The sequence below is a fragment of the Filicampus tigris genome, chromosome 12 (genome assembly GCF_054856515.1).
Source record: "Filicampus tigris isolate MCC_2025a chromosome 12, RoL_Ftig_1.0, whole genome shotgun sequence".
Taxonomy (NCBI): domain Eukaryota; kingdom Metazoa; phylum Chordata; class Actinopteri; order Syngnathiformes; family Syngnathidae; genus Filicampus; species Filicampus tigris.
Window position 1 is genome coordinate 942,501 of NC_141228.1, and position 12,871 is coordinate 955,371.

The 12,871-nt window shown below is 44.5% G+C and overlaps 1 protein-coding gene across 5 annotated transcripts in view; it reads left to right on the top strand.

Annotated features, from left to right (window-relative positions):
- niban1a (niban apoptosis regulator 1a) overlaps positions 1-12,871 on the top strand; it is an 83,423-nt gene that overhangs the window by 57,160 nt on the left and 13,392 nt on the right. For 4 of the 5 annotated variants that reach the window (XM_086048136.1, XM_086048134.1, XM_086048137.1 and 1 more), the window contains one exon: positions 3,509-3,616. The exons of the other annotated variant lie outside the window; for it this stretch is intronic. In XM_086048136.1, coding sequence (XP_085904262.1) covers positions 3,509-3,616 — 108 coding nt within the window. The remainder of the gene's footprint in view (positions 1-3,508; positions 3,617-12,871) is intronic. 5 annotated transcript variants of the gene reach the window in all.

Consider the following 12,871-nt stretch of genomic DNA (forward strand, 5'->3'; position numbering starts at 1 on the left):
GCGCAGGCAGAGGTAAAGTGCTGGAAGCAGGGGGATCGAATCTGCAAAATTGTTTTGAGTAACTCTATTGATTTTATATTTTACTTTAGTTTAATCCCACTTGAAACGTGAAGCATAAAGTGGACATTTATGGCAATCGTAGTGATTCAGCCACGGCTCAGATAGATAGATTTTTTACACACGGTTATGACGTGACGTCATTGTTAGTGATGTCTCCATGAAATGAGATAATAAAACCTCGCCTCATAATTTCCCCCAAAATACTGTATTTATTTCTACCTGATACCTAATCGCTTGAATGCCCTGACACGCTGGACCACATTTATTTCCGCAAACACAATGTCGGGTGTGACGTCGTCTCTTCTTCTGCGCAGGCGGGCCACATTGACGACGCGTGTGTTCATACAGCAGACAAGACAGAGGTCGCATTTTTAATGTAATATGAACGCTTACACATAAAAATTTGATTTTTTAGGTAGGGAGGGAGCAATTCTCTCTCTTGGTGCCCAGCATGTTTACAGAGGCCGAGGCAGAGGCGTATGGAACAAGATGCGTGATACTTAATGGCGCGTTTAACCGACTAGTAAAATACAAAACGTTTAATAAATCGTTGACGGTTAAACGACTAGTCGCGCACATCCCTAGTTTTTAGCGAAGGTTCCATCGTAATCGTCCGCTGCCACGATTAAAGCTCAATTCTTCACAGCCTGCAGCTTGGTATTTATTCTTCATTTTGCATTTTTAAAGTTAGATTGATTGTGTAACAAGTATTTAGAAGTGTGGGAACCATGTCGGGGGTTCGCAACAGCGTAATAGAGGCGCAAATCCCCCCCAAAATAAAACTGTACAATAAATATCATATCAAGTAATAATAATCATAATAATAATAATAATAATAAAATCGTTCTGACGCTACTTCGCGGCTTCACACCTATCGTGCCAGGTTCTGGTCCCCATTAACCGCAATAAATGAGGGATTACTGTGAAAGTAACTATTGGCATCAAATTTCTTGTTTGTCTTAATGTGCTTGGTCAATGAAGATTGCGCCGATTCTTATTGGTGAGATTTATCACTCAGTAGGAATCACTAACCTTAGCAAAACTATATCATTGAGTCAAATGCTTTCTTTTTAATTTGCCAAATGTGGTAATTGTAGCTCACAGTTCACATGTGCAAATAAATTCTACCTTTTAAAGTGTTTGTTCATACACAAATGCTGTGTTATTTACCCCCCTCCAAAAGTATTGTCACAGTCATACCGAATGTATACACAGTTGCAATGAACACTGCATTTACAGTTAGGTGTGACCAACGTGATATCCAATCATTGAATGAAAAAATAATTGCAAGTCTAGGAAATTAATCACAGCCTTTGCACAAGCATTGACCATAGCCTGTCAGTCATTTGGATTGACTTTTTTAGAAGAAGAAAAGAACCACTAGTGTACTAACAGATGTTGAACAACATGTAGTCTAAGAAAACATAGCAGTTGATGATGTTTTAAGAGCTGTGAGACCCCAACACAATGAACGTGAATATATCACAAAATACTTCAAAATATTTCAGAAACAAAAGTACAGAAGTGATAATGACCCCAAACATACAAGCTCATATGTGCAACTCAGTGGAGTTAATGTCATGGTTTTGATTTGCATGACTTCTTCTGGGACCAGCTCATTATTCCCTCTCTCTTTTTTGCCATGAACTCAAAGGTCTAAAACTTTTTTTATAATATACAATGTCACCATTTATCTCAACTATTATCCATAAACCAGTCTAAATCTGTGATAGGGAGCACTTCTCCTTTGCGGAGCTAATCCATCCCACCTCACAGGTGTGCCATATCAAGATGCCGATTAGACACCATGATTAGTGCACAGGTGTGTCTTAGATTGCCCACAATAAAAGGCCCCTCTGAAAGGTGCAGTTTTATCATACAGCAAAATGCCACAGATGTCGCAAAATTTGAGGGAGCGTGCGATTGTCATGCTGACAGCATGTCAACCCGAGCTATTGCTCATATATTGAATGTTCATTTCTCTACCATAAGCCATCTCCAAAGGCGTTTCAGAGAATTTGGCAGTGCATCCAACCAGCCTCACAACCGAGACCACATGTGCCACACCAGCCCAGGACTTCCACATCCAGCCTGTTCACCTCCAAAATCGTCTGAGAACAGCCACTCAACAGCTGCTGAAACAATCAGCTTGCATAATCAAAGAACACAAACTGTCAGAAACCGTCTCAGGGAAGCTCATCTGCATGCTTGTCATCCTCATCGTGGTCTCTCTCGACCTGACTTCAGTTTGTCATCGTAACCAACTTGAGTGGGCAAATGCTCACATTTGATGCTGTCTGGCACGTGAGAGAGGGGTTCTCTTCACAGATGAATCCCGGTTTACACTGTTCAGGGCAGATGGCAGACAGCGTGTGGTTTTCTGAGTCTCCAGACCCCAACCCTCCAAATAAAACAAAACTGCACCTTTCAGAGTGGCCTTTTATTGTGGGCAGTCTAAGGCACACCTGTGCACTAATCATGGTGTCTAATCAGCATCTTGATATGACACACCTGTGAGGTGGGATGGATTATCACGGCAAAGGAGAAGTGCTCACTAGCACAGATTTAGACTGCTTTGTGAACAATATTTGAGAGACCTGGTGATATTGTGTATGTGGAAAATGTTTTAAACCTTTCAGTTCATCTCATAAAAATTGGGAGCAAAAACAAAAGTGTCACGTTTCTATTTTTATTGAGTGTATGTACTATATATCACATAATGTAGGGTGGTAGCAGCAAATGAAATTTGGCTCCAATATAAACAATTTAAAAAAAAGATGATTATCAAGCAGAAAGATGCTGACCCAAAACACCAAAAGACTTCTTTGAGTGCGAGAAGATCAAGATTTTAGATGGGCCAAGTAATTCTCCAAACTTAAACCCTTTAAAAGGAGACTGAAGGATATTCTTCTTTCAAGACTAAATGTTTCTTATATTCCATGTTGGAATAAAGAAATGGCCTCAGTGTTCCAATACTTTTGGATGGGAGCATATACCATAGCACGGGTGTCAAATGAAGTTTTGCTTCAGGCCACGTTGTAATTGTTGTTGGCCGCTACGACTGTGAAAACAAAGGAATGTTTGTCTCCTCAAATTATTAAATAAATACTACTGAACAACAAATTGGACAAACACAAATCAAATCACAAGTCAACGATAATAGTTCAACTATTGTTCAAGTTACTTTAAGAAGGTGTTTGGTAACAAGAAAATGCTCGCAGTATCTCAACCTCATTTATTACATATGACAATTCGAAATGTTGGTTCAGATTTTAGCAAGAATCGTGTTTGAGTCGACGTTTGATTAGCTTTTGCCGGCCACATATAGTGATGTGGAGGGTCAGATCTGGCCCCAGAGGCCTTGAGTTTGACACTAGTTTTAGATGGTAATATCAGCTGTCTACAATCTGTATTAATATTATACTTGTTGCTTCCATTCTACTTGCAGCAATATGACTATGACAGTATCACAGTAAGGGAGAGGATCTTCCAGGAAAGCTTAGTGGCCATCACATTGCCCTTCATCAAAAAGAACCTGGCCCCCGTCTGCAAACCTGTGAGCTCCACACACAAACAACACTGACGCAGGTCTGGTTTTGTAATGAATGTTGCCTAAAATACAGGATGAAAATGATTCACAGTACAACGACACAGTCCGGCTGTTTACCAGTATAGCCACTTGACACCAATGATACCTTCAGAGATTTTTATGTGTTATACACATGAGCACAGCTTGGCACTTGACCCTTTTTTGCCAATCCGTCCTCCGCCCTCTGTCCGCGACCTTTGTACCCTTCTTCGTCCCTCCGTCCTTATTCTTAAAAATTATCGTCCTCCGGCCCCGTTCGTCCTCGTCATTTTAAGGCGGTTCCGTCCTTACGTCCACCCCCACCCACTACAAAAAAAAAAAAAGCGTCCGTGGCATGACGCCGCGGAAAAGATGCTAACGGCAGATGTTTATTTCAAGCTCATTAGCTGGCTAATTTACTACTCTGAAGGTATTAACCCACGTCTGTTAATAGTTTGACGAACCTTTTGCCAGCATACGTATGTGTGTAAGGAGACGAAGTGAGAGAGCCAAGAGTTGTAATGTAACTCCTTTATTTAACGGTGGTCATTGTTTATACGTCAGTGTAGCGGACCTGAGAGAGGTCAGTCTCTGAACGGATGAGTGGAGACGCCCGATCCAGGGAGTGCTTCCATTGGTCAGCCCTTCGGTTTGCTGATTGGCTCACAGGTTTCCCCTCCAGCAGTTTTGGTGCTGCTATGTGTGTGCACTTGTCCCACGCATTGGCCAGCTGTTTGGACGCGCAGCGAAGCACCGAAAACCTTTTTTCCCTCTTTGCCTCACGGCAGCCAGTCAACATCGGGGAGTACTACGTCTCACACACAGCGTCCTGTACTCTTTTCGGGTCTTGTGTGGAGTAAAAAATTACAATGACCCAATGACAATGACAAAGTCAACTTTGGGTCATTGTCATTTGATTTGTAAGGATTATTTTGATTTCAAAATGTGATGAAATGATGTTTGACTACTATAACAATCTGCCTGCAGAGGCAAAAGTGTGATTTTCATCACACTCAAGAACGAATCTTACCCTTGAGAAATGCTCACCACAAAGCACTGCAGTCTTGGTTAGCTTCCATTCCGAACCGTCAAGTCCCACTCTCTTCACTCATTTTTACCCACTTTCTCCGACGTTCACGGTCCACACAGTAATTGTGGTGTAACCGGTTTTGTTTTAAGTACATCATGTTTTATTGTGAAAGGCCTAACAGGAAGTGTCTACGTGGCCATGTGTTATCTTCTAAGTAGGGCTGCCACAAACGCTTATTTTGGTAGTCGACTAATCACCAACTGTAGTCGCAATTAGCCGACTAATCAGATCATATGTTTGTGTGTATATTTATAATAATATAATTATATAATCATATATTATATATATTAAATAGGGGCGGCACGATGGACGACTGGTTAGCACGTCCGCCTCACAGTTCAGAGGTCATGGGTTCGATCCCGGCCCTGGCCTCCCTGTGTGGAGTTTGCATGTTCTCCCCGTGCCTGCGTGGGTTTTCTCCGGGTACTCCGGTTTCCTCCTACATTCCAAAAACATGCATGGTAGGTTGATTGGACACACTAAATTGCCCTGAGGTGTGATTGTGAGTGTGTGTGTTTGTTTGTCTCTGTGTGCCCTGCGATTGGCTGGCAACCAGTTCAGGGTGTCCCCCGCCTACTGCCCGAAGACAGCTGGGATAGGCTCCAACACGCCCCGGGACCCTTGTGAGGATAAGCGGTATTGATAATGGATGGATGGATATATTATATAATATATATAAGCAGCAAGCAGCTACTCTTATATAATCATAATTAGTTTACAGCTTGATTCTTTATGTATGTACATATTAATGAGATGATACAACATTCAACTTTGATTAAACTTTGCAGCTTGTACCAGCAGTTCTGAGATGTTCATAAATTATGGTGCAGCTTAAATTGAAGCTGTGGTGCCGAAAGAAAGGAGACGCAGGAGGTGTATCACAGAAGACTTGACTTGAACATCACTTAAGGAAAAACAGGAAGAAGCTAACTCCCTGGAAGTTGCAACTCTCATAAGAACTCGTCCCCCAACGCATCCCTCAACCTTTAGTTCCGTGGGGGAATTAAGCCAGAAAACACCATAAAGGCAATATTGTGGCCTTAAAAGTTTTGGCTGCAATTGTTTAGTGAATTTTAAAATGAAACCAAAACTATACACTATGCAGAGTTGCACTAATCCTATGAAATCATATCTATAAATCCAATGAATCCTATCTATAAATACAAAAACAAATGCTTGTAAACAAATGTTCACTCTTCTTTGGCACCAAGCATTTTTTTTAAATGTAGAAGGTAGTGAAATCAGAGGAGTACATTAGGAAAAAGCACTGTGCTAAAGAAAAGTAAAATAAACATTTGTATTAGTTTTTAATTTTGTTTTCATTCAACCTTTATCCCAAACGTTTTGTTTTTCTTCACTAATACGGGTAATTTAATAGTAGTAAATTGGTCTGTACAATCAATGCAACAGGGAAAAAATCTTTAACTTCGGAGGAACACATTTTTATTATTTTTTGTTAGTACTATAACACAGTATATTGCAACAAACTTACTTATGTGTTTTATTGTTATGTGATGCGGAATCTTTCTCGGGAAAATGCATGCACACGCATAGGGATAGGTATCATACAGTGCCAATAACCAAACTCAAAACAGTACTCTATCAATTAGCTGAGGAACACCTTTCGGCGTGTATATAGTAACACAACAAAAAGAGTCAATTACTCATAACTATATCTTCTATGAGGGATGGGGTAGACTGCCCAAACGCTCCAACTGAGTGTGAGTATTATTCTGCCCCATGATCACTCAGCTCCTATCGCTATGAGCAAACAAAGTCTTTCAAGTATGCAGGAGCCGTCCTCACTCTTGTGGGGTAACACTTCTCACATACTGGATTCTGTTGACTGCTTACACGAAGACCGTCAGGTGTGGCAGGTGTACTCACCCCCTAAGGATCAGCGTTTACCTGGGCCTCCGGCAAGTCCTTTCATGTCTCGGTGGTCTGCGAGAGATGGTATCGGTTCCGTCGCAGCATACCCTGGGGCATCTCAACAACGTAGGACCTCTGCGTGCTCGCAGTAGACACATCACTTCCACGTTCTTGCGTGTCTCTGACCCACACCTGATTGGAGATGTGGCATGTCATGTGGTCGGTGTCTGCGATCATAATTTTGACACTGCATCTGTCTGTACCTCTGTTCCATAGTCTTCAACCATTCCATGTCAGCAGATCTGGCACTAAGCTGAGATGAAATCACAGCAACAGTTTTTCTTATTCTCCTCCCCATGAGGAGTTCTGTGGGACTGTAGCCATGTGCCCGGGGCGCAGCACGGTAGGCCTTGAGCGCAAGGTACGGGTCGTCAGATTTTTTTAGAAGCCCCTTAATGGTCCTCACCGCACTCTCAGCCTCCCCGTTGCCCCGTGGAAAACGTGGGCTGGACATCACATATTTGAACCCCCATTCCGATGCAAACATGTTGAAGACCACAGAAGCAAACTGTGGCCTGTTGTCGGAGCGCACTTCTTCAGGAATTCCATGACGAGCAAAGATAGATTTGAAGTGTTCAATCACAGCCTCCGATGTAGTAGACGTCAGCATGGCCACTTCGAAAAACCTCGAGAAATAGTCCACAATGACCAGATAATATTTGTTATTTGTCTGGAATAAATCAGCCCCAACCATAGCCCAGGGCCTCAATGAGAACTCAGTAGACATCATTGTTTCCCTGAGAGTCGTCCGCTCCCTGGCACATACATCACAGTCCCCGATTGTCCTAGCCAGATCTTTGCTGAGACCCGGCCACCACACCGACTGTTTTGCTCTTTCCCTGCATTTAGCAATTCCCAGGTGGCCCTCATCAAGCTTGGACAGCATGTCTGCTTTAAGTGACGCTCGAATCACAATCCTGCAACCATTAGGCAGCAGTCCATTCTGTACCGTGAGCTCACCGGAAAACGGCAGATAGGGCTGGAATGTTCTGTCAATCGAAAACCTTTCAGGCCACTCCTCCAGGTATAACTTCTTCAGTTGTAGAAGAATGGCATCATTGTCTTGATGTTCTTGTATCTCCATTAGCCTTGTCTCCGTAGCAGGAAGGCTCACAATGACAGAAGCAACATACAAGTTGACCTCCTCCTCTTGCAACCCGTCCGACATGGTGCTGACAGGGGTCCGGGACAGCACATCTGCGGTTGCAATGTTCTTGCCAGCCACATGAGAGATGGTATAGGAAATTCTCATCAGTCTCATTCGAAGACGCTGAATGCGTGGCGGGAGCACATCTAGGCTCTTGGCTCCCAGCAAGGGAACTAGTGGCTTGTGGTCCGTTTCAATATGAAACTGTTTTCCTATGAGGAATTCTGCAAACCTCTCACAGGCCCATGTTGAGGCAAGCACCTCTTTCTCAATCTAGGCGTACCGCTGTTCGGTGCTGCTGAGGGCTCGCGAAGCATACGCCACTGGTTTCCAACCAGCGGCTGCTTGCTCCTGGAATAGGACACTGCCCAACCCGAACGAGGATGCATCAGCAGAGACAAGTGTTTCAGCATTTGGGTCATATAATGCCAGCCCTGGGGCCATCCTCCAGTACGCTTTTATGCTATCAAATGCCTCCTGCTGTTGTGGTCCCCAGACCCACATGTTAGATTCCCTAAGCAGGTCTCTGAGAGGACATGTCTTCTCTGCCAGGTGAGGCACAAATTTACCAAGGTGGTTTGTCATCCCTAGGAAACGTCTCACCTCACTGACGTTGCCCGGCTCCTTCATAACTTTTACAGCGCTCACTTTGTCAGGGTCTGCACCAACCCCTGATGAGTCAATAACCTGTCCCAGGATCTTTAAGACTCTCTCTTTCTCTCAGGCTCTTTGAGAACTCACACGTTTCATTAAGTGTGACGCCCACCTCCTGCAGACCTAACAGAGTCCTCCTCAGCCTCTCGTCATGCTCACACTGAGTGGCTCCCCAGATAAGCACATCGTCCATTTGACACAAAAAAACATCCAGACCCTCCATAATGCATGACATGAGCTTCTGGAAGTGTTCTGGTGCAGACGAGATTCCAAAGCACAGACGGTTGTAGCAATAGCGCCCAAATGGAGTGATGAACGTAGTCAACAAAGAAGACTCCTTGGACAGCGGAATCTGCCAAAATCCAGCGTTGGCATCCAACTTTGAAAACACCTTGGCGGCTGCCAACTGACCTAAAGTGTGTTCGGCTGAGGGAAGTGGGTGTTTTTCTCTCATGACAGATTTATTTAGTTCAGTGAGGTCTGTGCATATTCTCACCCTCCTTTAAGTCCGCTTGGGCACCACCACCAGAGGGGCACACTACTCTGTTGGCACCTCCACTTTAGAGATGACTCCTTGTGCCTCTATACGCTTCAGCTCCTCCTTAACTCTTGGCAGGAGTGGGAGGGAGCTACGTCTGGGCGTTGAGAGAGAGAATGGATGTGCCTGACCGAGGCTTCCGTACAATTTTGTACTCACCCTCTATTTTACCTAATCCACTGAAAAGCTTTGGAAACTCCCTTTTCACAGACTCCTTGGAGTCCAGGCTGATGTTCTCCACTCTAGCGACCAGCTGCAGCTTCATTGCAGCCATCCTACCCAGTGGTGTGCTCAGCCCTTTCACAACATAAATGTCCTCATTGACACAATTATTGTTCTTACTGAGCGTGGCTCTGAACATGCCTATGACCATTTGACGTGTGCCCCGGTCCCTTCAGAACTTTAAGAGGTCTCACCAGCCGTCCAAATTTGCCACGGCTGTAAAGTGTTTCCGGAACAGCCGTAACATCCGCACCAGTGTCTATCTTAAACACTGCACTATATTTGTCCATACTTATGTCCATGGACTGGTCATTGTATCGGAGGAGCCCATGAATGCAACTTCGTCTGCATAATCATCCGTCTCTGTGACAGCGCTCACTTCATTTTTTTTTCGTTCTGCACACTCTTGCGTAATGCTTCTCTTGCTGGGCATAGTTGTAGGCTATGTCCCCTCGCAACACCGCATCGTTTCCATTGTGTCTGTTTGCTCTTTTTACCGTCCCTCCATGTTGCCGCTGCGTTTGTTTAGGCCGACGCGGTCAAGCTGAGTGCTGGGGATGTCAACTCTAAAGTTAGACTTCAACAACCTGAGGAAGAACAACATCAGCCAGAGACTGCTTGTGTCTTTTTACCGCTCCACGATGGAGAGCATCCTCACCTACTGTCTGTGCACATGGTTTGCCAGCTGCACAGCGGCAAACAGGAAGGAACCCCAGAGGATAAATCACACTTTTTTTCATAGTTTGGCCGGGGGTGCGATTTATACTCTGGGGCGACTTATGTGTGAAATTATTAACACATTACTGTCATGGATTGTTAGTGCTGACTTATGACGTTTTGCCCCCAAAGACAAAGGAGACAAAACATCATAAATACAAGTCAGCACTAACAAGCCATGACAATTACTTCTATATCATTTCACATGTTATTGTAACCAACATAAAGAAACGTAAGATAATCCTAAAAGCTATTAAAATGCATGAATAATTTAAACGGTTAAAGTCTAATGTTTTGTTAAACTAACAGGCCTTGCTAGTCGAGGAAGCCAGCTTATCCAAACAGCTAAACATTCACAAACAAACTCCACTGACTCCAGGTGTGCAGCGAAGTTGCCTGTTTATATTGTGAAACTGCACAAGAAACAGAAAATACTATCAATCTATGCATTACATACACATGTATTTTCATCGACATGAACAAGATGAGGCGGCATGGTGATCGACTGGTTAGCACGTCCGCCTCACAGTTCAGAGGTCATGGGTTCGATCCTGGCTCCGGCCTCCCTGTGTGGAGTTTGCATGTTTTCCCCATGCCTGCGTGGGTTTCCTCTGGGTACTCCGCATTGCTCCCACATTCCAAAAACATGCATGGTAAGTTGATTGGACTGTCTAAATTGCCCCTAGGTGTGATTGTGAGTGCGGATGTTTGTCTCTGTGTGCCCTGCGATTGGCTGGCAACCAATTCAGGGTGTCCTCCGCCTACTGCCCGAAGACAGCTGGGATAGGCTCCAGCACGCCCGCGACCCTTGTGAGGATAAGCGGTAGGGATAGTGAATGAATGAATGAATGAATGAACAAGATGAGCCTATGCTAACGATTAGCGATTGTGATTAGCATTAGCGATAGCGATTAGTATGTTGAGTCAACAACCTACAATCATCCACAATTCAGCTCGTATATAAATGTCATTAAACACAATTGTCTAAGTTAGTTTCAGACGATGGTTGAACAAGAATAAACCAGAAACAGGCAGACATGCTAACGATTAGCAACCGCGATTAGCATTAGCTATAGCGATTAGTATGTTCAGTCAACAGCACAGTACAATCATCCACAATTCAGCTCCTATATAAATGTTGCATGGTCATTACCGGTACACACAATTGTCTAAGTTACTTACAGACGATGGTTGAATAAGAACGAACCACAAACAGGCAGTTGCCTGCCTCTGGCTGGGGTATTGCATTGTGCAGCCACACACGTAAGGAGGAGCACACTCAGCAGAGAAGAGAGGAAGACATAATTACAACCGAATACATAAATACTTTTGGAGTCTTGGAAACATTCTACATGGTCGGGGATGAATAAAAGACTTATTTAAGGGATCTACAATTGTTTTGGTGAGTTTAAAGTTATCTTACTGTAACTTTCTTGTGTGCTACATGTAGCATCGTAGCTCGGTGGAAATGATGTGTACTAAGCGCACAATTTCCTCCCAAAATGCGACTTATACTCCAGTGCGACTTATATATGTTTTTTTCCACTTTATTATGCATTTAATGGCTGGTGCGACTTGTACTCCAGAGCGATTTATAAGCCGGAAAATACGGTATATGTTTTTAGCCTTTGCATTGAAAGGGCCTGCACTTTACTTTGCGTTGCACTTGTTGTAATGACAATAAATTTGAATCTGAAGAGCTCCATATCCACAATACTCCGCGAGACAATGTAGTGCCGTGTGAAAGCCATCATCCTCTTCTTGTTGCCACATATTAAACTTTGCCCTCTCGAAGATGACATTTCTGCGTGCCACGAAGAGTGTGTCCAACTTTGTTTCGACTGTGTCGTAGTCACTCACTTCCACTGGGGTCAGGTGGAGGGAAATGAGTATGTCCTCCGATTCCTCCCCCATAGTGTAGATAAGCGTATTCACCTGATTGTCGTCCACTTGAGTATCCAATCCGGACGCAATGCGAAACCTCTCAAAACGCTTTATCCATCTCGTCCAGTCTTCTGCTCTGAAAGTAAATCTTTCAGGTGTAGATACTTGAAATTGAGACAAGCCGCCGCTACGCGGGCGCACCACTCCGCAGCCTGATTTCACTGTCTCGCCCGTGCACAGTGCACCCCCCGGACACACCTCCGGTTAATGTCAGCCTTTAACAGGAAACCTTTCTCCTGACACCATGTCTTGTTAGTTCAGGAATCGGGCCGAACTATGTTTTCAGGAGGCGTCAGGAGGAACGACACACACGCTGGAGTATTATTGCGGACCTGTTTATGTGCCCCATGTACAACAGGTCCCTATTAAAGGTTCCTACCTAACACATGTGACCTAATACTACACTAAGATAGCATATTTTTAATCTAAGTTTAATATTGGTTAACTTTAAAATCCATCCATCCATCCATTATCTCCCGCTTATCCGAAGTCAGGTCGCGGAGGCAGCAGCTTCAGCAGGGAAGCCCAGACTTCCCTCTCCCCAGCAACATCTTCCAGCTCTTCCGGAAAGATCCCATGGCGTTCCCAGGCAAGCCGGGAGACATAGTCTCTCCAGCGTGTTCTGGATCGTCCTCTGGGTCTCCTACCGGTGGGACATGCCCGGAACACCTCACCAGGGAGGCGTCCAGGAGGCATCCTAATCAGATGCCCGAGCCACCTCAACTGGCTCCTCTCAACGCAGAGGAGCAGCGGCTCGACTCTGAGTCCCTCCCGGATGGCCGAACTTCTCACCCTATCTCTAAGGGAGAGCCCGGACACCCTGCGAAGGAAACCCATTTCGGCCGCTTGTATCCGAGATCTTGTTCTTTCGATCATGACCCACAGCTCACGACCATAGGTGAGAGTAGGAACGTAGATCGACCGGTAAATTGAGAGCTTCGCCTTTCGGCTGAGCTCCTTCTTCACCACGACAGACCGATACAGGGTCCGCATAACTTT